Here is a 25,736-nt window from a genome sequence, read left to right as displayed (position 1 = left end):
TTCTCCCTTCCTGGGCACAAAGCTCTCCAAGGGGCTGCTGTCACTCAGGTTTTCTGATGGTTTTGGAAGTGTTGATGCCTTTAAGTCAAGCAATCTCTGGGACTCAAATTAGGAGTCCCCCAGGAACAAGACAGTGTAGGGAAAACAAGGCCTGTCTTTCCACAACCCAGCTATATTCCTGGTACACATTCAAGAAGATCCAGAAAGGGTGGTGAAAACACCTATGATTCACAAAACTACAGCACATCAGCTACGAAGTGGGTTGAGGCTCTTCCCATTATTGGTAAGTAAGCCTGCTACTCGGACTCGGGGCTGCTCTCACACATCATCCCCAACCCAGGTGCAAGGATATGAGGCTGGAAGGCTTTCAGAGCCCCTAATCTTCACTCCCAACCCAGAGCATGAGCACAAAATGATATAAACTCAGCAGGCAGGTAAGGATGGAATAAGTGGGATTCAGTGAATACTGAAGCAGGTGGGTAACTTGGTATTTGGGTTGTCTCTTTTGGACTTAAGTGAGAGGAGCTCGGCCTAGTGGATAGAGTAGGGGCATGGAAGTCAAAGGACCTGGGTTCTAATTGTGGCACTATTTGTCTGCTGTGTGACCCTGAGAAAGTCACTTAACTTCTCTGTGCCTCAGTTTCCGCATCTGTAAAATGGGGATTAAGACTGAGGTCCATGTGGGCCATGGTCTCTGTCAAACCTGATTAACTACTATCAACCCTAGTGCAGTGCCAGGCACATAGTAAGTTCTTAAACACCATTTAAAAACCAACAAAAAATTCCTCCCATTTGCTTCAGTGTGCTTGGTCCTCACCTAACTCCCTTAGTGGGGCCTGGTATGGCCTAACTGCTCTGCAGTTAGAAAAACTAAGGCAGCCCTGGAGAAGGGACCCAAGAGCCAGGAAAGGAGAAGCAAAAGCAGATGAGTCCCATCTATGAGCCCAGGATATTACAACAGATTAGTTGTCTGTACTTCCTAGTTCCAAGGCCTCTTCCCCCTTGCTCGGCCCTTGTTCCCTGCAGCAGGAAGCTATCAAGTTGTCTGGAGAGTTAACCCCAAACCTGATCCTTCCCACCTTCCCACCCAACCAATAAGCTCAATTCCTGCTGGTTCCCAAAAAACAAGAGTGGCTTTTCAGGAAAGAAAGGGACACAGGCAAAATAACACAAAAAACTCAGGGGAAGAAAAAGGCAGCGAGGCAATTAATAGTTGGGGTTTACTGTTACAAAGGGAAGTTACCCTGCGACACTTCAGGCTGAGAAGAGGCAGCTAAGGTGACTCCTGGCTGACCTGGCGAGAAACTCTGAGGCAAGAGCACAAACAAGTTCCAATCCATCTTCCGCCAGGAACTTCAGTAACCAAGTCACAGCCAAGCATCGTCAGGCCCCGCCTAGGGATGGTAAACACCTAAGGCACTTCTAACTGGGCACCTAGCTGCCGTGCCGGAATCCCGCTGCCCCTTGCCCCGCCGCCCCGGTTTGATTACTTGGAAATAAATCTACTCATCGTTCCGTCGGGAGTCTCGACACGGGCCTCCGCCCTGAGGGCTGGTGCCTTAAGTGAGCAGGGGTACCAGCTCTGTTCACTGATAAAACTTCTTGTCTGGGTTGTTAGCGTGGTCTACCAGCAGCTGACATGGGGTGAACTGTTTCCCATACACATCCTCATACTTCTTGAGTCGATCCACAAGCTTCCGGGCACCGTACAGGTCTGTGAAACGGAAGGGACCTGGCCACGCAGCAGAGGGGAAAAGTTTAGAGACTGACCACGAGGAGGGCTCCCTCCTTCCGCCCAAACCATCAAGACAACCAACACCCACCTCCGAGACAAGGCGGGAAGCCGAGCCCGAACACTGCCCCGATGTCTCCCTCCGCGGGCGTGGCCAGGATCCCCTCCTGTAGGCACATGGCTGCCTCATTGACGAACCGCGTCACCAGTCGATATTGAATGTCTTCATCAGTGGAGCTGTCGGTAAAAAGGAATCAGAGAGTCCGGCCACGGGGCTAAGAAAGATGGGGTTCTTAGCTAGCGAGACCGGCAGGCCGAGGACTTGGAGTGGCTTCGAACCCAGGGATCACAAGGGAACCTTCAGCCCTATAGGAGAACTGTGACTTACAGGTAAGTCCAGGTCCTGTTCTGGGTTTTAGGACCAAGGAAGAACTGCTGCTACTTTACATGAAGAATCCTTCATTTACCCGTGTCCCACACCTCGCCGCACCAGTGCAAAGGAGACAAGGCTCTCCACATGGGAAGGGGCTCAGAGGAGGCAGGCTTTCTGCGGCCATTTCCTACAGCCCCTCCCCAAGAAGCAGGGGCCCTGGCAAGGTTCTTGCTACTGCCCTGTGGGCCCTCAGCTGCATCTCTGATGGGGGTCTTGAGGTTAGGAATTAGGAGCAAAATAAATCAATCAACGGTATATGTGAGCACTTACTATGTTGAGAGCACTGTATTAAGTGCTTGGAAGAGTACAGTAGAATTAGTGGACACATTCTTCCCTCCCTGTAACAAGCTTACAGTCTAGAGGGAGCTTCTCCTGTAAATGTCGTGTTTCCTCCGGCCACAGCTCCCCCACTCTGCCCCTCCTCCCCCGGGACTTACACCTCAGGTCGGGCCGAGACCCTCAACTGGGTCAGAATCTCATCCATGCCAGAATTCAAACTTCGGTTCTTGACGCCCTCCTGGTAGATATAAAAACCTTTCCCAGCTTTGCGACCTGAGGCAGAGAAGGAGAGAAGATGAAGACGAGAATTAGTGGGCTATGTCAGGTGGGTGTAGACGGAGCCTTCCTGTTACTGCCTACCTTTGCCTAGTTTCCAGGGAGGCACCAATATGGCACTTGTAACTTTTGAGGATAGGAGACGCCTCTTATGAGGGTGGAAAGAAAGTAGAGGCCCTGAGACCCCCTTCCTGAGACTTCAGGGAGAGCAGCAACGCTTGGGCTTGACTCCATGGGCAGAATGTTTGGGTAAGTCTTATGCGCCTCAGTTTCTCACCTCCTCTCTCTGTCCTACCCATACCAATCAACCATGAAAACGCTAACAGATTTCTCACTTTAAACTTGAGGAATGCTTTGAAGTCTCAGGCAGTAAGGGATACTCTTGAGCTGGCTGACTGGTGAGTACTGGTAGAGAAACACATGCTTGACCAGCCTCAGTTTCTCAGAAGCACTCACCCAGGAAGCCTTTATTCACCATGAGCTTCAGCAGTTCTGGGCTTCCACCGCCTAACCGCTCCCCAAAGGCTTTGCCCAGCTCCTCTGAGACGTGTCCGGCCACATCCACACCAACTTCATCCACCAGGGTGGCAGCACCCACAGGAAAGCCAAAGCTGGTGGTCAAGGAATCCAATTTCTTAGGCTCAACGCCTTCCTACAAAGAGTGGGGGAGGGAACATCCATGGGTCAAGGCAGAAAAGAAACTCCAGGAAAGAACAGTATCTCAGCTGCACCTATAAAGGGGAGCACAAATCAAAGCCCACATAGACAAGGGGGTGAGACTGACATGCCCCTCAAACCATAGTGGAGCCTGAACACCCACTTGGATTTCTGGTATCCCATGCTAGAGCCACATTCTCCAGTGTCAGCTACCACAGAAAGGGAGGACAGTTTGAGCCCTGCCAAGGGATATGAGCAGGGGCATAGCCAGAGAAACCTAGGAGTCTCTAGTGTCTTCCTCCTCTTCCCCAGCCCAAACCCCGCCGGGCAGGGGCAACATTACAAGACAAACGTCGCTGACCTGCGGATAAGGTAACTGCAAGACAACTGGAAGCTAAGTTGAATTGAGTAATCCCAGATGATTACTGGGGTCTCGGGGGAGAAGAAGCTTTGGTTCGACAAACAGGGCTCCCAATACTGATGAAGCTAGCCAATCCGGAGGTTGCCAAGCATTAGGAGACTCCAGACCTCAAAGCTGATGGAATGATTTAGTCCCTTGGAGGAACTGCTAAACAGAAGGACTCTGACCCTCCACTTCTGGGTCCATCCTCCAGAGGTCAATCTGGTCAGATTAATCTCATTCCTGTTTACCCTAGTAACAAATCAGCTCCTAGGGACCAGGCTGTTTGTGGGATACTTACTCGGGCAGAAACAGAAGCTAGGAAGAGGACAATAAGCGTTTCCCAGGGTCTGGATGGATTGGAGAGGCAAGATGTTGATACTTCTCCCCAGGACTACTGAAAGGTGGAGTGGGAATGGGGGACAAGAAGGAAACTAAATCACGCTCATCTTTCCTACACTGCGGCTGTGGGTTGGGGCTCAGCCCCCTCAGAGCCCCCTGGTCATTTTGGCTCAGTCCATCCATCATCCCACCATTAAAATAGGAGCCGCCACCAGCCCAGGGAGGCAAGACACACCTGCAGAGCCCGGACAACTTCAGACATCATGGGGGCGAGGCACCTGGTGGTGTAAAAGCCCGGCCCATCCTGAAGAAAGAAGACAGACTGTCAAAGGTGGTTCACTTGACGGCATTCCGTGTCTCAAACAATAACTCTTTCCATTTCTCCATTTCCAAAAGTTGGAGAGCCATCCAACTTTCAGGAACATGCCAGAGACTTTCCTGTTCTCCAGAAGAGGGAGCAGCTTTTCATCACCCGGCAGGCGGCAGAGAATTCCCAGAAGTCCCCGCCCCTCACAACTAGGCGGTGGTGATAAACAGGTGAGTGAAACATTAATTCACCGTGAAGCAGATCTGCAGATCTGTATTAAGGGGCTGCAATTGGGTATTAGGGACAGGGGACATTGGGAAGGGTCTAATCCTACCCACTACTCTGGTACAGTCCTATTACCTTGACCACAATGATGACTTTGCCCTGTTTGAGGCCAACTGCTACAGCAGAGGCAGTTGTGTCTTTGGAGGTTTTTTCTGTCGTGATGATCTCTAGTAACTGCATCTTGTCCACTGGAGAGAAGTAGTGCATGCCAATAACCTTGCAGAGGAGAGAAAGGAAGTAATGGAGAAATGCTCAGTGATTAGGGTATTTATTAAGAGAGCTTACTATCAGCCAAAGTACCGTGCCAAATACGGGAGGGGATACAATGTTGGTTGGTATTTGTTAAGCGCTTACTATGTGCCGAGCACTGTTCTAAGCGCTGGGGTAGACACAGGGGAATCAGGATGTCCCACGTGGGGCTCACACTCTTAATCCCCATTTTACAGATGAGGTAACTGAGGCCCAGAGAAGTTAAGTGACTTGCCCACAGTCACACAGCTGACAAGTGGCAGAGCTGGGATTCGGACTCATGACCTCTGACTCCAAAGCCCAGGCTCTTTCCACTGAGCCACGCTGCTCCTCTTGATCAGAAACACCCTCTATCCTACACGGTCCTCAGAATCTAATAGGTAGGGAGCGTAGATGTTTTATCTCCATTTTTCAGAGGCAGAAACTGAGGGCCAGAGAACTTAGGAACACTAAAGGGTGCTTGCAGGAATGGTTTGCCATCCCTATATCTATTCTTACATCTATGAACAAATTGCCTATCAATTCTAAAACTTCCCTTCTAATAACCCAGTATTAACCTCTTGTCCATTCATTTAATAACATAAGCAATGACACCACACTTCCTTCCATATCAATTTTTACTGGCAGAAATAGCTTCACCACCCTTTTGACACACTTACATTTCCCCCTACTTCCAATCAACTTGTGAGAGGCCTCTCCTGGCCCACTCAGTTGAAATCCAACAAGCCCACATGGGAAATACACCTGGGTGCCTGAGGTTCAGCTTAGCTGGAAATTCAGAAACTCACCTTTTCAGGCCTTTTGCTGACGGCAGCAATTTCATTGATTGGGAGAGCAGATGTGTTACTGGCAAAGACACAGTGAGCAGGAATTACCTGACAAAAAAACCAATAACATACACCACAGACATTAAAAATGCATATCGACAGGGTATTGGAGATGAAATACAGAGTCTGAAGCAAAGCTAATCAATAAAAAAGAAAAAAAACACCTCATCCCAGCTTCTCCATCTGTACTGCTGACAGCACCAACCACTCTATCATCTTTCCAAATTAAGCCACATCACTTTTGTGCACATCTAGGGTAACCGACTTCCGAGTTCTTGGTCTGGAGACTAAAACGCACCCATAAATTCTGATTGGGGAGAGGCTGAAGACTATTAGCAACTGCATATCTTTCTACCTGGGTAATTTGGGACCTTGGACTTTCCCCTAGGTCTGAAAAGGGAAAACTCAAATATAGACATAACCCAAGCCTAAGTTGACAAAATGTTCCTGGCAAATCAACACCTGAGGCAATCCTTACTGCCATTTATATTTTGGGGATAACATGAGAGGCAGAACATTTGAGTGTGAAGAGGAGCACACACCTACAAATTTAAGGAAGGTTTACTGAGTTCAAGACTTTTTTTTCCCCTTTGGGGTCTACCTGAACATCTGAACACGAGACACTGCATCAACAAACCCAGGACTTAAAATTTGTGCTCCAGACTGATATTGCTAAAGCGCTGCCATTCTTTCCACTCAAAAGAGGCTTTCTTCCCTCAGAGTTCAAGTAAGGGAGACTGGGCTACTCACAGCTTCCACCTCCTTCAGCACTTTGTGCTTAATGTTGAGGTCCTCAAAGACAGCTTCAATCACCATGTCTGCCTTCTCAAATCCCTGGTAATCGAGCTGCCCCGTTAGGGTGCTGAAGATGGAGTCCCTTTCAAATGACGTCAGATTCTTCTTCTTCACTTTGTCATTTAACCTGGGAAGGCATATTCCCTGTCAGAATGCCACTCATAGCCCCACTTCACGGCCACTTCAATTTGTCCTCTTATTTCATGGGCAGCATGAACTCACTTTTACGCAGCACCCACATTCAGTGTTAGGACCCTTATTCTGCCAAAGGAGACTGGAGTACTTTACAAGAGCTCTCGATGTTTATCATGTTAATCAGTTATCATGTTAAGGCAGACCACAGATGAAACACTTCCAGTGTCTAGTGGAAAGAAATCAAAGCCCAAGACTGCAACAGTCGCTAATAAAGTCTCGTTGGAAATCCCACCAAATGGTTGTAAGCTATCTTGTATCACCTTTTAGGCACACAAGTGACGATGGAAACCCCTTCTGGTTCAATTTCCGACCTCAATTTGGTGGGTCAAGTTTCACAAGGGGCAGAGACCACATGGGCACCCATGAGCTGCAGCATAAAAAGGGGCACCGGGAACAAGGCCAATGCTTCAAAACAGGGATGAAGAAGAGGGAATAGCAAAACTGGGGTTGATGGAACAGATTTGCCCAAATGAAAAAAAAATAGGTGGTAGGGAATCACCTTAAGCATAGACTTACATTTATGCTCTAACAAAAACCCAGGTGACATTCAAAGATGAACCCTCAGGACATTGGTCCTATGGTAAGGCCTGGCCATAAAGAACAGCATAAATGCTGTCGTGTTTACCGGCAAAACAGAGACAGTGGATTTTGAGGTAGAGGGAACTGAGTAGTCAACGGCAGAGCTGGGAGAGACCTCAAAAGTATTTCTCACTCAACAAAGGAGAAAGAAATTCTTGCCAATTAACTTCACAGAGGTCAGATGGAGACAGAGGTGGGTTTTGAAAGTCTGGATGCCCCAACACCTTGTTCATAAGCTCCAACCCCAGCTCCACCCCAATTGGAGTTAGTCTGGGCAAGTCATTCCACCTCTATGTGTTCGGTTTCCTGCTTGTAAAGTTAGGTGAGGTAGGAAGGATGATAATTATCCCAAGGCCTTGGTACCATTACCCTATACAAACACACTGGTGGGATCAGCTTGATGGTCTCATTTCTGGAAAGGACAGGTGGCACTTTGATATATGTACTCAAGTCAATCTCTCCTCCTGCATCCTCCGGGAAACCAAATTTCCCTTTTAAATAATAAGGTATGATAGTCGCCAAAATTCACAGGGTTATGTGGGTTGGCTATAGCTTTTCAACATTTTGTTCAGAGGTAGACTAACCCAAATATTGGGAAGGTGGAGAGTTGGAATATTTGAAAAATGTTTTTCCCTCAACTCTCATGACTTACAAAATGAAGAAGAGGCAGGGCAGAGGGGGGACTCCACTCTTACACTTACCCTTTGAAGACTTGCTGCTGTCCTCTGCCCAAGCCTGTTAATGTGGTGTCTTTGAGAATGGTCTTCAACCCCTTATCCACTGAGACTTGAGCAATGCCAGCTCCCATGAGCCCTGCTCCAAGAATAGCCAGATGCCTACAAAGAGAAGAGTATGATAAAACAACTAATTCTGAACACAGTGACTACTCTAGGAAACTAGAGGGACAAAAACCAAATACCTCATGGACCAATCCAGCTATATCTTGTTTTCTAGCTGTAGATTTCATGCTAACTAAACGAATGTGGATCAAATTCAGGAAGGGCTTTCTCAAACACTGGATTGTCAGAATTTCCTTTCCTGAAAGCCTCCTCTAAAAAACCTTTATGGCCTTCTGAAAAAGAGCTTCTCTATGATATTTCTGTATTGGAAGCCTGACTTGCAGTATTGAAAAAGACCTGCAGCAGGCACCACCAGAGGTCTCCATCTCACCCTTAGTCGAAGGACACAATCGAAACTACGGCATTCATTCTGCTGACCTTTTCGCTCAGACTGTCTTCCTGGTAATTTTCTAATCGGCCCTAGAACTAAGAAGCACATTCTATTTCCTCATACCGGGCTCATTCTGTGCAGAAGAAAACCCACAAAACCACAGTCATGACTGTCATTTGTTTGGAATTATTTCTTCCTTTATCAAATTGTTCGGCTACTTAAAGACAGAAAGACTAGGTGAAATTTCTTGATATTACTTTGTCCATCTCAGTTACACACACACACATACACTTCAAGTGTATAGGGCCTTTCCTTCTTCTTAAAAGGATAAGAGATACCACCTTACTGTTTCAGTATTAAACCAAGTAAAGGTTTTAAGAGGATTTTTTTCCTTCCTTAACAAACAACAACAACAACAACAACAAAAAAGCCCAGACTCAATAACCTCAAAAGTTAACCATCAAGCTACAGAAACAAGACTTATTTTTATCAAAGAGTAAGAACTGATTCCGCTTCAACTCTGTCTTGAAAAGCTGGGGTTGTGGTTTTTACTGATTTTCTGTCTTCAAAGCAGGAAGGCCAAGCAGTGAACCCTATTTCTGTCATAATATAATAATAATGTTGGTATTTGTTAAGCACTTACTATGTGCCAAGCACTGTTCTAAGCGCTGGGGTAGATACAATACATACAAGAGTGGAGGAGGGCTGGAAGAGCAACAGTGAGTAAGATCTGATATGGGTCAAAGATGCCAGGGTCAACCAAGTGACTCAGAGCCATCTTTGAAACATCCATTTTCCAGAAAGTGTCAGGTGATAACACAAGACTACATATGCAGAGAGAAAGTCCACCAATTTTACTTTCAAACCACAGATCTCTTTTTCACATAAATCCTGACAAATCCAAACATCAGTATTTTCAATTTACTGCAGGGAAACAAGTGTCACTGAAAAAGGTCTGAATGGAATTTGAAAACGCTCAGTTAAGTAGTGAGAGGTGAAGACTCCCACTTTAAAAACATGGTCAATTGCTTTGAAGGCAGCGTAGAAGTCAAGAAGAATTCAGGGAACTGGCCTTTGAACTTGGCCCAGAGGAGATTACACATCTTTAGAAGTCCTAGGCTGTGGACTAACAGGTTGAACTTACTTGACATCCTTCTGAGGGGCCCCAAACTTATTTTTCTTGCACAGAACTTGACCATGGTAGAGTCCAACCAAAGCCTTGGATTCATTGGTCATTATAAGTTCACCAAATTTCTGAAGGGGAGAGAAAGAGAGGGAAAAAACCAAAACAAAACAAACATTACCACAATTCAGGTTCTGAATTAAGCAATTAAGTTTGCTCTGTGGCAAGATTTGTTCAATAAAGAATGATCTAAAATAGCTGTCCCAATTACTAAGTGATGCTACAGACTATTTTCAGGAGAGCCTTTCTCCCCTTAAGTGTTTCTTATAGTAGCACTTCCAAGCCACTGATTTCTAAAAGACTTTAGGTGCTAAGGAATTGGAATAGTCATTTGACTTCTCTTCTCCAGGAGTCTGAACTGATTATTTTAACCACAAATAATCAGGGAAGCCCAACCAAGAAGCATTTAGCACTTATTAAGGTCTTAGTGATCCAAGAATAAAGCTTCATTTTGCACTGTCGGAAGCAAGCTTCACCGCTGTTATTCCAGCCAGGTCCTCATTCTTGCATACATGTTTTGGCACCACCTTATTCTATCTGCCAATTATGCAGACTGCAGGTTCAGACACGATGACCTAGCATTACCTTCAGCAGACTGCTGCCTATGCAAGAGTATAGAGGGCCTACTTCCAGTGACATTTTCTGATCAGCTTTCTGATTCACTGAGACAGATGGGGTATGTAAGTCAAACCAATATCAGCTGGAAGCAACTCTAACATCCACGTGCACTTCAGCAGAATTACTTTCCTTCCCAGTTACACAGTGGGTAAGCCTACTCAAACCTTAGCAATGCCCAAGAAATGGTTTTATAAGAGTAGAAAGGAAGAAGTCTCACAGTCCTGACTTTACCTGGGATTCCGACAGATACCCAGCATCATTCCCCTCTTCAAGTCCAGTCTTAACAACCTAAGAGACAAAATACCAATAATTTTATTTCTGATCTAGAATGATAGCTTGGTTCTAGAGGGCACTGAATGATTTTGCTCAAATGTCAACTTTGAAAACTAAGCCACATATGGAAAGATAACCTTACACCACACCACTGTTGTTCCTTATATATGAGTTGGAGGGAAAGGGCAGAAGGTAGAACTTAGCTTCATAGGGCCCACTTTACTTTGGAAACCACTTTTGAGGTTGTTCATTAGCCCAGTAGCTATTTGGCGAGGGAGAAAGGAAGAGACGTAAGACAGGGCAAATGGGAGTCAAGTGCTCCAATTTCTGTTCCTAGCTCCAGTGACCTATGGCATACCTTTGATCCTGTTCTCTGGGAACCCAGGCAATTAATCAGTAATATTTATTAAGCATGCACAAGGAAGGCAAGCTTGAATTTTATGCAGGTGATTTGGAGAACACTACTGACAAAAAAGAAAACCCATGTCCTACCCTCAAGGTCCTTAAAATCAAAAACTAGAAACACAGAACCAGTTAGGTAACTTTCATAATAAGAGCAAGCCATCTAATTGGGGCCAAAAGGGAGGTTGTAACCGGAACAACAGGATAAAGCAGGATTTTAAAGGATAAAAGGGAAATGACTTGGCAGATAGCAGGAGGCAGAAGGTTGTTGAAAGTACTGCCACAGACTGAACACTCATAAAGAAGATGAAGCAAGATGGGAACCATGAAATGGTGTGCCTGCCCGAAGTGAGGAGATGTGGGGGATTTCTATTTTACTGATAAAGTAGTGGGCAAGATCAATGGGGTCAGGGATGATGGTGGTAGCACATCTAAGAACCAAAACTAAAAGCACATCCAACAAAATCACAAGTGCTCACAAGGTATAAGCACCCTTTAATGAGAGAAATGATTCAGTTGAGAAATATTTGGGAGGGGAACTGAAGTTACTCCATCTGCTCTTAAAATTACATTAAGGAGTCACATCATACTTCTGGCACCTCCTGAGGGAAAGGGAGCACACACCGTCTGGAATAGTACCCAGATAAAGCACTGCTGACACCCTGGAATAATGAAAATTGGGAAAGAGAACTCACATCAATGATCTTCAGGGGAGCAGGATACAGCCCTTTGGTCTGCTTTCTAACTTTTTCTTCCACTGTTTTGTAGATCTGTTGCCTGACAAATGGAATTGTCATGGCGTAGGATGTCACCTCTGCAAAGGAAAAATGCTTTCAGGGGCCAATCAGGAAGACCCAATTCTCTCCTATCAGGACTTTCGGTAAATTGCAGCAATACTGAGAACCTCCAACGTTTTTAAAAAAGAATTCTTCTCTTTTGTTAAGGCACAGTGAAACTCCCAATGCCAGCACTTTTCAGTCAGGTTGAGGAAACAGGCTGTGCCTCTCGAAGAGAAATCCACATCCTTTCTTGCTTCCCTCTCAGGGACTATACTGACAATTGACATCACGGTTTAGTTCCTCCACTCAGTTTAAATGGGAGTAAGTCATAGTGCTGCAGGAATACTCACTCTCCACCAGACTCTTGTTCTTCTTGGCAGAAACCTTTTTATCAGCTAGGTCTTTAGCAAAAGTAACGGCTACTTCTTCAAGGTATTCAATTGTCCTTTCTTCTGGAGCTTTCAAACCTGGTCCTGTAAATACATACTAAGATTATAATGTAGGAAGAAGGTATTTGAACTAAACAGGCTAGCAGGGAGGAAAGGGAGGAGTTGAACTTCACCTGCCATCAATGGAAGGAATGGTCACTTTGGACAGAAATCAAACACAGACACTTCCTTCGGTTTACAAGTACCCATCTTATTATCTAAGGAAGATCAAAGACATGCTCCATCCATACAGAGGAGCTGTTCATTCCCTTAGGTCTCTCAAAAGCCCGAGTCTGGGACACTGTGGATCTCGCACACTGGATTCTTACCCAGAGGCTCCACCAATTGGTCAACAAGTCCCATCTTCTTTGCTCTGTCAGCACGAATGTTTCTACCAGTAAGCATCATGTCAAAGGCAGCGGGGACACCCACCTGGAAACAACAATCAAGAGTTGAGGGAGTTTGGAAAATAACAGATGAACAACTACCATAAGAAATTAAGTTGCATGTTTTGTGAGGGGGTTTTTTGGTCACTGATTTATCATACCAGAAAATACCATGGTGTCTCTCTCAGGGATTGGCAACCCTCACCACCCAGCCCAGCACACTCCTTCAGGGGCCTTCATGCCACCCCAGGGTGCTTATGTAAACTTTCAAGAACCTATTGGATGGGGAGGTAAAGAGAGGAAGGGGAATGTGTGTGGAAAAAAAAAACAAGCAACCAACCACCAAAAAACCCTATAGGTGTTTGTTCTTCTCTGAGTGGCGTGGTGACGTGCAGACATAGCTTCTCTGGGAGAGGCTAGAGAGAAGTTGGGGAAGATAAAACAATACCTATATTCCCCCCTCAACATCAAAAACAAAAATTAAGTCCATTCTTGGCCCGGTCAGGTGTGGGCCCAGGTCCAAGATGCAGCTTCGTTACAGTTCCAATGAGTTCCACAACAGCCTCCACATCTAGCCCTGCTTCCAAGTTCTTCAGAACTATACAGTTAGCATGCTCTCCACTGGCTTCAAGCTATATGATTTGAAAAGGTGTAATACAGATATTCCATGGCTAAAGGATAAGTGGAATTCAGGAACAGTACAATGGAGGAGGTTACCACTAAAGACAACTCGGAGTGGTTGACATATCTACTATGGATGGCTATTGGCTTTACAATTCTAGAAAAACCATTAATTTCTTGCCTTTCCATATTGGGAAACTGGTGCACCAAAAAAAGGAAAAAAAAAAAGCAAATGACTTGTCTAAGGAAGAAGGGGAAGTGGAAGGGGAGGAAAGAGTTTGATCCTGAACTGTCAACTCATAAGTTTGTGCTTCCGCAATGCCTGGAAGATAGGCAAACACACTCTCTTCTGAATGGCAGTATGGTCCTTAAGAGTCTTAACGTACCATCTTTGGGAGCCTCTGTGTGCCTCCCGCCCCTGGCAATATCCCCAGTAGCACTTCAGGAACACCCAATACAGTCTTTTTGTCTTTTGTTGCTATTCTGTACTGGCAGGCGATGGCAAGCTTCAAAACACATAGAGGAAAGAAGAATGTTAGTGCACGTAACTCTGCAGCAATTTGAATTTTTAACTTCAGAAAAAAAAAAAGGGGGGTGGATCTGTTCACCAGATTCTAACTTGGAAACTGCAGGCAAATATTTACAAAAGCTGATCACAAAGACTGGAGAAAAAATTGCAGTAAAGGGACAAATTTGAGCAAAGGAAACATTCAGTATCTAGAAGCCACCATTTCTGTAAGAGTAACTGACAACTTCCCTAATTATAACTTATGGGGATTTCCAGGCAAAATGCTTCATCCTGAAGGAGAATCTGGCCTTCCAAACTAGAGTCCAGAGCCACAAAAAAATGCTATTTGTTCAACTCTTGAGAAACAAGAACATTTTTAAAAGTCAGTGCATGCACAGACCAACCTAAGGTGGGATAAACTTTGATTTAGTCTGGGGGCAAACTGAACTCCAGAATTTGAATCCATGCAAGGCTCTAAGTAGTAAAAGTATTTACTTAGTACAAGATTTTTTAGCTGAAGCTTCTGTGTATTAAACAGAGAAGTAGAAGACAAGTCCCTGGTCTCAAGGAGGAAACAAATCTGCAACACACTCTATGAGCCTAACTGTAAGATTACGTATCCAACTGCTGGGGGGGATTATAACAGAAGATGTGATCTCTGCATCACAGAGTAATTCTACATGAAGGTTTCAGACTGCCTGCTTAGCCTGAAGCCCATCTCCTAGGTCCCCATGCTGAACAGGCAGCTGACAGTATTAAAAGCTGGTCAATAGCTTAATAAAATGATGCAAAGTCTGGTTTTCCTCTTAGATTAGTTAAATGATCTGGGTACTCCTATTATAGATTTGAACTCTATGAATAGTGATGCTGTTGATTCTGACTCTGAATAATGACTCTTATGTGAAGTCTCTATAGGAATTATTCCTGAGTTGGTTTATTTTTTTTAATTTGTATTTCGGGGGGGGGCGGTATTTGTTAAATGCCTCCTGTTTGTTAAGCAATGTTCTAAGCGCTGGGTTAGATTAAAGTTTATCAGGTTGTCACAGTACCTCTCCAACATGGGCCTCTCAGTCTAAACTGGCAGGAGGAGGATTTAATCTCCACTTTACAGATGAGGTAACAGGCACAGAGAAGTGAAGTGACTTGCCTAAGGTCACACAGCAGGCAAGCTGGATGAACCAGGGTTAGAACCAGGTGCTCTGATTCCCAGGCTCATGCTCTTTCCACTAGGCCACACTGCTCCTCTATGCTTCTTATGTTAGGAAATCCATCGTCTTTCTCATAGCAATGCCCTGAAATAAGGCTTACTAGCCATAATACAAGGCCATACCTCCAGTCCTCCTCCCAAGCAGGATCCACTGATGGCAGCTACAATAGGCTTCGGGGACTTTTCAAGCTTCTCCAGCATTTGCTGTCCTTCTTGAGATAGTTGTGTCACTTCCTGAGGACTCTTACAATCTGCTAGCATGCTGCAATTTCCAAGAAAAGCAGGAAATAGAAAGTAATGCTTAGTAAAAGGCACATAAACCCACATGTTCCCAAACCAAAAAAATTAGTCAATAATGACCAAAAATATAAGTAGACTTCAGTAACTAGCAACTGTTCTCCATGTATTCTTAAATAAATCCCCAGTGCCAGAACTTGAAATGGGAGTGTCAATTTCATCTTTGGTTTTATAACAGACTAATAAAACACTGTAACAAGAAGATTTTCTGGACAGCATATCAGCCCATTTACGGGAAACATTTTACCAGAGGATATTATGCTAAATCTAGAAGCAATAAAAGATTCTCAAAAGTCAGAGTTGTTCAGCAAGAGAGAAACCAAAACGCACCTCTGATAATATGACTACTGACAATATATTTTAATAATGCTGAGAAAAACTAGATAAATTCTTAGATAAATGTCCATTAGCTTTATTTGCTAGTCTTGTTACCTCCCTTGGTACTTGTGATTTAACTGTAGGGAATATTGGTAAAAAATGATAGTAATAATGGTGGTTTTTCTCTTCAAAAAAACAAAAACTCTACTTACAAGAGTGGAAGCCTTCCTTACACCTGAAGAAATGTATCACCAGCAAACCGTAAGACAGAGTTTCTTTTCTTTAAACTTACTTGAGATCAGCACCAGCAATAAAGCAGCCTGGCTTTGCTGAAATGAGGACTGCACTTCTGATGGCTTCACTGGCCCAAATCTCATTCATTACTTGCATGAACTCCAACTTCAACTCTTTGTTCAGAGTGTTTACCTTTCAAAAGTAAGCACACAGAAGTACGGTCAAAGTTTAACAGTAAGGACTTAAGTCCTAAAGAGATGCTTTATCCAATATTTGGAAAGCAGCCAAGGCAATACAAAACCACTTTCTGCTTCAGGACTCTGTTCCTGAGCTTAAAACTTTGTATCCATAGTAGTTCAAAGTGAGGGGTGGGTTTGGCTCCCAAAATCTTGGCTAAAGGGGAGGGCAAATATGGAAGCAGCATGGTCTAATGGAAAGAGCATAGGCCTAGGAGTCAGAGAACCTGGGTTTTAATTCTGGCTCTGCCACTTGTCGGCTGTGTGACCTTGGGCAAGTCATCTGACTTCCCTGTGCCAGTTACCTCATCTGTAAAATGGGAATTAAGACTGTGAAACATTTGTAGGACAGGGACTGAGTCCACCTGATTATCTTGTATCTCCCCCAGCACTTAGTACAGTGCCTGGCACATAGTAAGCACTTAAAAAAATACCACTAAAAACAAAACAAAAAAACAGTTGTTCACATGTCTCGATTCTGCATCACTAGGTGGAGTGAATTGAAAAACTGTAATGTAGTAAAATAGCATCAAGTTAGGCAACCAAGTACCTTTGAATTTGGGGAGTTGATTCGGACCACGGCCACATCCCCTTTGACGGCATAGTTAATATGGGTTCTGGCTAGAAACAGAAAGGAAATATTGATTGGTAAGCATATTTTCTGCTAAGCCATTCTGTAAGAAAAATGTGAAGTACAGTAAGCTTTGGAAAACTTACATAGTAAAGTGGAAGACTGAGTAAAGTTTCGGGAGACATAACCTATAAGAAAAAAGTATTAAAGTTAAATACCAATGAAAAAGAGTAAACTAAAAACTTTTCTATAGCACTGGAATATATGATGTAGCTCTGACAAATGATAGAAAATTCACAATGAAAATAGGTTCACCAGGCAATACCTAGTCATACAGTGCTGTTTCACTAATGTCAACTACCGGGCTTGGGACCATTTCTACAATTAAGCAGTAAATTACCTGCAAAGTGATCCTCCGAGACAGCACAGATGTAAACTGTGTCTCAGACATGAGCTATCTCAACTAATGGGACAGTGGGATCAAGGTTGTCTCCATTATAGAAATGTCACATCAAGTTGAATTAAATGGCCACTAAAATTAGACATCTAATACCAAATACTGTTTTTTATTCAAAAAAAAAAAACTTTCAACAAGCATGATCGTAGATCTATTTTGCCACAGAGAGAGAACTCCAATAAATGGGTTGGATCAAGCAAAATTTATGAACATCAACAACCAGTAGCCACATTATATTTCCCCGTACCTACAGCAAGAAGAAAGATCTCATCAATGGCAGCTTGATAATTAAACCCAGTTTCAATCCAGCCACCAAAAAAAAAAACAAATCAAGTTGCATGACTTTAGACTTTAAGTTGAATACGGTTAGCTCTTCTGTTCCTGAGAGACCTTGCATTAGAGAAAGCATGTGCTGTAGTACTTCCATCCTGTCCAATGCCAGGCACATGCACAAAACCATTTCTTCCAACATTTTTGATTCTACACTGATTCATTCTGGGGAGAGGGGGGAACGTTCTCTAATTCCCAAATAAGTTCTACCCAAAATGCATGATGAAAGCATACAGTACTGAGGAACTGTCTGCATTCCCACTTGGCATGAGATTAAAATTTACATGGGGAGAGAAATTTAAAAACTTTAAGGCATTAATACTATGGCAAAATTTGCATTTGGAGTATCTGTTCTGATGTACATTTGGTACACTAAAGTGTTCCAAACTACATTGACTATAGAGGCACTTAATAACTGTTATTTGCCTTCTGTCACCAAAAATGGAGAAAAGAAGTATTTAGATCTTCCAACTGCAGTAGTTTCAAACCCAAAACAGAAGGCCTACTTTAACAGGAAATAATACTTGTTGCTTCTTATATTGTGAGCCTCTCCAGAGAGGGACCATGACAAATTCCCACCCTTATATTATCTCCCAGCACTTAGTATACTTGGTATACTTAGTATACTTAGTAAATACTATTACTGCTCCCACTTAGCCCATATACATTGTTCACTAAAGTGAGTTCTCTATTACTAGATCCTGGGAAAACTGCAGCAGTAAATCTACAAATGATAATGCACTTTGAAAACAGAAATGGAGGCACATCCAAGTGAAGCCAATTTCAGGGAAACTCTTCTTTTGTACAAAATCTTCCCATACAGCCAAGTCCCCAAAATAGGTCCTGTCAGTTTTATTAAGATTACTTCCAGACATTAAATTACATTAATTATAACTGGCAGAAATAATGGAATCCATAATAGAGAGGGAAGGTGTGTAAAGGACAGACGGAGGACAGTCCTCACCTAGCTTTAGACAGCCCCCATCTGTCTACCAACTCTACTGTCTTTTTCTCTTCCAAGCACTTAGCACAGTGTGATGTAAGTGCTCAATAAATACCACTGATTGACAGTGGGGTAGGAGGGCAAATTTGTTCATTTTTTAATGGTATTTGTTAAGCACTTACTAAGCATTGGTATAGAAACAAGTTAAACAGGTTGGACATAGTCCCTGTCCTGTATGGGGCTCAGAGTCTAAGTAGGAGGGAAAACAGAAGAAGTGAGGCACAGGGAAATTAAGTCACTTGCCCACAGTCAAGCAGCAAGCAATTGGGAAAGCCAGGGTTAGAACCCAGATCCTCTGACTCCCAGGACCACATGGTTTCTTTAATAAAAATAATAATAATAATAATTGTGGTATCTAAGTGCTTACTAAGTCCCAGGCACTGTACTAAGCACCAGGATGGGTACAAGGGTAAGCAGCGTGGCTCAGTGGAAAGAGCCTGGGCTTCGGAGTCAGAGGTCATGGGTTCGACTCCCAGCTCTGCCACTTGGCAGCTGTGTGACTGTGGGCAAGTCACTTGACTTCTCTGTGCCTGTTACCTCATCTGGAAAATGGGGATTAACTGTGAGCCTCACATGGGACAACCTGATTACCCTGTATCTACCCCAGGGCTTAGAACAGTGCTCTGCACATAGTAAGCGCTTAACAAATACCAATATTATTATACAAGGAAATCGGGTTGGACACACCTAACCCAGCTGGGGCTCACAGTCTCAATCGCCGTTTTACAGATGAGGTAAATGAGGCACAGAAAAGTGACGTGACTTGCTCAAGGTCACACGGCCTGCAAGTGGCGAAACTGGGATTAAACCTTCTGCCTCCCAGGCCTGTGCTCTATCCATTACACCATTCTGCTGCTCTTGTTTTCCAAGTTCCACCACCCCTTTGACTTTTGACTTCAGGCCTTTGTGGGGGCTGACAGGGATTGGGGCATACCTCAAAGCACATCTACTGCACCTCCACCCCAGCCTTTCATTTGTTTGCCAAGGCTCCCTTTACCACCACTTTGCACTTTGGTCTACATACCAACAAAGCCTTGGATGGAAAATAACCTTTGTCCCACTTTTTAATCATGCTTGAGTGGGAGGAGAGGAAGCAAGCACATGCTCCAGGACTTTGAAAAAAACCTTCAAATTTAAATTCCACCAGACCAGTAGTTCATGTGACGCAATTAATAGGATTTTAGGCCTGAATGTTTTGATTATTTTATAAGCTAAACACCATCACTTGAAATTTATCTTTGGGAAAGGGTGGAAAAAAATCGATAACCCATAACTGGGCCCTTTAAAACAACAACAAATGAAGGTATATATACACACCCCAGTCACTTTGACTTTCTGCTAATTTCTAATTTGTAAATTACATTAGAAACTAATGTAACTGTCTTTTTGAAGAGTGGAATTTAGAAGCACCTTAGTGATAAATTTGGTTTGTGGTCAAAAATATTTTCCTTCAAAGAAAACAGACTGATTTAGCAGCAAGCATAAGGTTAATATTAGGATTACAGATCACCCTAAGGTTAATATTTAGGATTACAGATCACCCTCAAAGGACTCAGATTTAATCTCCCACCAGCATCTAGTTTAAAAATATCTTCATTATCATGGATATTTTAGCAATTCTTTACCTAAATTAATTAATCCACACCTCTCTTCCAATAGATCTTTAAAGGTAAATAAGGTCAACCTTTTGGTGTCAGTGATTTGCCCAAGGTCAAAAGGGTTCATAACTCTTACATTCTCGATAAATGTTCCTAGTGATTAGATTACCAGGACATATCATCTTTCTGTGTAAAGGAGGCAGTAAAAATCTCTAGCCTCACCCTTGCACCAACGTGGAGCAGAAGTCCTAAAACGGAATAACGCACAGTTGTTACAGTGAGCATAAGTACAAGGTGAAATTTCAGTCTCACAAAGTGAAGAACAAAACTCCCACTTGAACGCCAATTCGTTCAATTCAATTGTATTTATGGAGCGCTTACTGTGTGCAGAGCATTGTACTAGGTATTCATTCAATAGTATTTGTTGAGCGCTGACTATGTGCAGAGCACTGTACTAAGCGTTTGGAATGTACAATTCGGCAACAGAGAGAGACAATCCCTGCCCACTGACGGGTTTACAGTCGAATTTGGGACAGCACGATACAGCAGAGTTGGTAGACACTCCCTGCCCGCTAGGAGCTTACGTGACCTGACACAGGACTGCAGGAATCCGGTCAGGCTCTTTGCAGCCTTAGAAATGAGGGCTGTATGGAGGGTGGGGCTGTCATGGCATTTGTCACGAGCACATCAGGTATTCCTGGGCATGGGTTAGAGCCAGCCACAGGCACTTCCTCCACTTTGCGCAGTCTCATCTGTCTTCAAGGGGAAGAGAAAAAGCTCGGCAAAAGAAGCTATGCAGGGGACTGAGGATCTTATCTCTGGGTCAGAACCTTCTACATGGAGGACACTGTAGTAATAATAATAATAATGTTGGTATTTGTTAAGCGCTTACTATGGGCAGAGCACTGTTCTAAGCGCTGGGGTAGATACAGGGGAATGAGGTGGTCCCACGTGAGGCTCACAGTTAATCCCCATTTTCCAGATGAGGTAACTGAGGCACAGAGAAGTAAAGTGACTTGCCCAAGGTCACATAGCGTGCTTCTGCTTTACTTACATCAGAAGTAAAAGATGAGTTTATAATCTAACGGGGGAATATAAAGTTTACCACAGACCTCATCGACTGCAACATATAATAATATTGGTATTTAAGCGCTTACTATGTGCAGAGCACTGTTCTAAGCGCTGGGGTAGATGCAGGGTAATCGGGTTGTCCCACGTGAGGCTCACGGTCTTAATCCCCATTTTACAGATGAGGTAACTGAGGCGCAGAGAAGTTAAGTGACTTGCCCACAGTCACACAGCTGCCAAGTGGGATTCGAACCCATGACCTCTGACTCCCCAGCCCGGGCTCTTTCCACTGAACCACGCTGCTTCTCTTCAGTTAAACACCAACAAAGAGAGGCAAAACAATTATGGTATTTGTTAAGCGCTTACTATGGGCAAGTAATTGTACTAAGCACTGAGAGTTGAGAACATGGAGCTACTTACATAAATGCACTGATTCTGAAAAGAGAAAAATAAAAAAGCCTGAACCTCGACATTTACATACTACATAAATACTATATATACTATATACTGTACTCCACATTTATTGACACACTTTAACTCTTAACACTTTAACACACTGTGAGAAGCAGCATGGCTCAGTGGAAAGAGTCTGGGCTTGGGAGTGAGAGGTGATGGGTTCAAATCCCACTCTGCCCCTCGTCAGCTGGGTGACTGTGGGCAAGTCACTTAACTTCTCTGTGCCTCAGTGACCTCCTCTGTAAAATGGGGATTAAGACTGTGAGCCTCAAGTGGAACAACCTGATTAACCTGTATCTACTCCAGGGCTTAGAACGGTGCTCTGCACATAGTAAGCGCTTAACAAATACCAACATTATTATTATTATTAAACTTTCACTGCCAACTGAGAGATGGCAGAGTGGTTCAAAGGATCCCAGCAGACTATACTAACACCCGAAAGCAGAGGTGAAGATGGACCTACAGCTTCCAAAGCATGTCTGAAGTGGGGTCACCCCTGAAAGGTTTTGAGCTTCACGGTTATCCTAATCCTAACTCTGAGAAGAAATATAATCTGCAAAATGGGGTCACTCATCAAGCACTTAGTCCGGTGCTCTGCACATAGTGAGCGCTCAATAAATACGACTGAATGAGTGAATAAAATGGGGATGAAGACCGGGAGCCCCACGTGGGACAACCTGGTTACCTTTTAGCTCCCCCAGCAGCTTGAAACAGTGCTTGGCACATAGTAAATGCTTAAATACCATTATTATTATTAATTATTATTAATAATAATAAAGTTTCTATCCTCTCCATAGGGGCGTGTGCAGTTGTGGCTCCGGACCCCATCTGAGGGCCGCATCAGAGAAGCAGCGTGGCTCAGCGGAAAGAGCCTGGGCTTAGGAGTCAGAGGTCATGGGTTCTAATCCCAACTCCACCCCCTTTCAGCTGTGCGATTGTGGGCAAGCCACTTCACTTCCCTCTGCCTCAGTTCCCTCACCTGCAAAATGGGGATTAAAAGGTGAGCCCCACATGGTACAACCTCATCACCTCATATCCCCCCAGTGCTTAGAACAGTGCTTGGCACATAGTAAGTGCTTAACAAATGCCATCATTATTATTATTTGGACCAGTCACTTCACTTCTCTGGGCCTCAGTTGCCTCATCTGTCAAATGGGGATGAAGACGGGGAGCCCCACGTGGGACAACCTGATGACCCTGGATCTCCCCCAGCGATTAAAACAGTGCTTTGCACATAGTAAGCGCTTAACAAATACCAACATTATTATTATTATCACTATTCAATGAATCTATCTCCCCCAGCGCTTAGAACAGTGCTCTGCACCTAGTAAGCGCTTAACAAATACCAACATTAACTTCTCTGTGCCTCAGTTCCCCCATCTGTCAAATGGGGATGAAGACTCACGTGGGACAACCTAATGACCCTGGGTCTCCCCCAGCGCTTACAACAGTGCTCTGCACATAGTAAGCACTTAACAAATACCAACATTACCCTGTATCTCCCCAGGCGCTTAGAACAGTGCTCTGCACATAGTAAGCGCTTAACAAATACCAACATTACCCTTATCTCCCCAGGCGCTTAGAACAGTGCTCTGCAAATAATAAGCGCTTAACAAATGCCAACATTATTATTATTACCCTGTATCTCCCCAGGTGCTTAGAACAGTGCTCTGCACATAGTAAGCGCTTAACAAATACCAACATTACCCTTATCTCCCCAGGTGCTTAGAACAGTGCTCTGCAAATAATAAGAGCTTAACAAATACCAACATTATTATTATTACCCTGTATCTCCCCAGGCGCTTAGAACAGTGCTCTGCACATAGTAAGCGCTTAACAAATACCAACATTACCCTTATCTCCCCAGGCGCTTAGAACAGTGCTCTGCAAATAATAAGCGCTTAACAAATGCCAACATTATTATTATTACCCTGTATCTCCCCAGGTGCTTAGAACAGTGCTCTGCACATAGTAAGCGCTTAACAAATACCAACATTACCCTTATCTCCCCAGGTGCTTAGAACAGTGCTCTGCAAATAATAAGCGCTTAACAAATGCCAACATTATTATTATTACCCTGTATCTCCCCAGGTGCTTAGAACAGTGCTCTGCACATAGTAAGCGCTTAACAAATACCAACATTACCCTTATCTCCCCAGGTGCTTAGAACAGTGCTCTGCAAATAATAAGCGCTTAACAAATACCAACATTATTATTATTACCCTGTATCTCCCCAGGCGCTTAGAACAGTGCTCTGCACATAGTAAGCGCTTAACAAATACCAACATTACCCTTATCTCCCCAGGCGCTTAGAACAGTGCTCTGCACAAAATAAGCGCTTAACAAATACCAACATTATTATTATTACCCTGTATCTCCCCAGGCGCTTAGAACAGTGCTCTGCACATAGTAAGTGCTTAACAAATACCAACATTATTATTATTACTAACAGTGCTCTGCACATATTAAGTGCTTAACAAATACCAACATGATTCTTATCACCCCAGTGCTTAGAACAGTGTTCTGCACCTAGTCAGTGCTTGACAAATACCAACATTATTAATTTCTCTGTGCCTCAGTTCCTCCATCTGTCAAATGGGGATGAAAACTTACGTGGGACCACCTGATGACCCTGGGTCTCCCCCAGCGCTTAGAACAGCGCTCTGCACCTAGTCAGGGCTTAACAAATCCCAACAATATTATGATTATCACTACTGAATGAATCTACATCTCCCCCAGCGCTTAGAAAAGCGCTCTGCACCTAGTCAGCGCTTAACAAATACCAACATGATTATTATTATTAACAGTGCTCTGCACATAGTAAGCGCTTAACAAATCCCAACATGATTCTTATTATCACCCCAGCGCTTCGAACAGCGCTCTGCACCTAGTCAGCGCTTAACAAATCCCAACATTATTATTAATTTCTTGGGGCCTCAGTTCCCCCATCTGTCAAATGGGGATGAAGACTCACGTGGGACCACCTGATGACCCTGTCTCTCCCCCAGCGCTTAGAGCAGCGCTCTGCACCTAGTCAGCGCTTAACAAATACCAACATAATTATTATTATTATTATTATTATTATTATTATTAAGAGTGCTCTGCACATAGTCAGTGCTTAACAAACACCAACATGATTCTTATTATCACCTCAGCGCTTAGAACAGCGCTCTGCACCTAGTCAGCGCTTAACAAATCCCAACATTATTATTAATTTCTCTGTGCCTCAGTTCCCCCATCTGTCAAATGGGGATGAAGACTCGCGTGGGCCCACCTGATGACCCTGTCTCTCCCCCAGCGCTTAGAACAGCGCTAAGCACCTAGTCAGCGCTTAACAAATACCAACATTATTATTATTATTAACAGTTCTCTGCACCTAGTCAGCGCTTAACAAATCCCAACATTATCATTATTATTATTATTATGAGTGCTCTGCACATAGCGCTTAACAAACACCAACATGATTCTTATTATCACCCCAGCGCTTAGAGCAGCGCTCTGCACCTAGTCAGCGCTTAACAAATCCCAACATTATTATTATTATTATTATTATTAACAGTGCTCTGCACCTAATCAGCGCTTAACAAACACCAGCATGATTCTTATTACCACCCCAGCGCTTAGAGCAGCGCTCTGCACCTCGTCACCGCTTAACAAATCCCCACATTATTACTAATTTCTCGGGGCCTCAGTTCCCCCATCTGTCAAATGGGGATGAAGCCTCCCGTGGGCCCACCTGATGCCCCTGTCTCTCCCCCAGCGCTTACACCAGCGCTCTGCACCTAGTCAGCGCTTAACCAATCCCAACATGATGATTATTGTAATATATTAATAATAAGTTATTCTAATTTATGAAGAATAATGCCTTTTCTAGCCTCCCCGGGGGGGGCGTGTGGAGTCGGGGCTGCGGAAGGCCGCAGGCCTGAGAGGGCCCGGGGCCGGTCCTTCCTTCCCTCCCCGGGCCCCCGCGGCCGGTCCTCACCTGGGAAGCGGCTCCGGCCGTTGACGGTGAGGCGGCTGAGGCTGCCGATGGCCCGCGCGGCCACCATCTTGCGACGAAAAGGTCGAGCGGCCCAGTGACCCCCACAGATGGCGGCCGCGGCGGCCTTCTTCTTCTTCCCCCCGCCCCCCCCACACCCGCTGCCCGACGCACTGCCTGCTCGGCCCGCGCTCCCCGGGCGCCTCCTCCGCCCTCCCCGCCCCCTCCCCGGCGGGGCGGGACCCTCCCTCGTCCAAC

At 44.4% G+C, this 25,736-nt stretch overlaps 1 protein-coding gene across 2 annotated transcripts; it reads right to left on the bottom strand.

The window, feature by feature from the left end:
• Window positions 1-1,194: 1,194 nt before the first annotated feature.
• Window positions 1,195-25,617, bottom strand: HADHA (hydroxyacyl-CoA dehydrogenase trifunctional multienzyme complex subunit alpha). 2 transcript variants are annotated; one of them, XM_001508242.6, is made up of 20 exons: window positions 25,482-25,617; window positions 16,734-16,775; window positions 16,567-16,637; window positions 15,839-15,972; window positions 15,055-15,193; window positions 13,603-13,722; window positions 12,539-12,641; window positions 12,132-12,254; window positions 11,698-11,816; window positions 10,559-10,615; window positions 9,671-9,780; window positions 8,058-8,192; window positions 6,538-6,709; window positions 5,749-5,835; window positions 4,787-4,927; window positions 4,355-4,423; window positions 3,177-3,372; window positions 2,603-2,717; window positions 1,824-1,969; window positions 1,195-1,732 (listed from the first exon to the last, which is right to left on the bottom strand). In XM_001508242.6, exons 1-20 carry the CDS (start codon window positions 25,546-25,548, stop codon window positions 1,587-1,589), a joined length of 2,292 nt encoding a protein of 763 aa, XP_001508292.1. In that variant the 5' UTR covers window positions 25,549-25,617; the 3' UTR covers window positions 1,195-1,586. The 2 variants fall into 2 exon arrangements, with proteins under 2 accessions (XP_001508292.1, XP_007664923.1); XM_007666733.4 differs by lacking the exon at window positions 25,482-25,617 and adding an exon at window positions 20,112-20,199.
• Window positions 25,618-25,736: the final 119 nt, after the last annotated feature.

This window comes from Ornithorhynchus anatinus, chromosome 9 (genome assembly GCF_004115215.2).
Source record: "Ornithorhynchus anatinus isolate Pmale09 chromosome 9, mOrnAna1.pri.v4, whole genome shotgun sequence".
Taxonomy (NCBI): domain Eukaryota; kingdom Metazoa; phylum Chordata; class Mammalia; order Monotremata; family Ornithorhynchidae; genus Ornithorhynchus; species Ornithorhynchus anatinus.
This window is presented reverse-complemented; position numbering and strand designations above follow the sequence as displayed.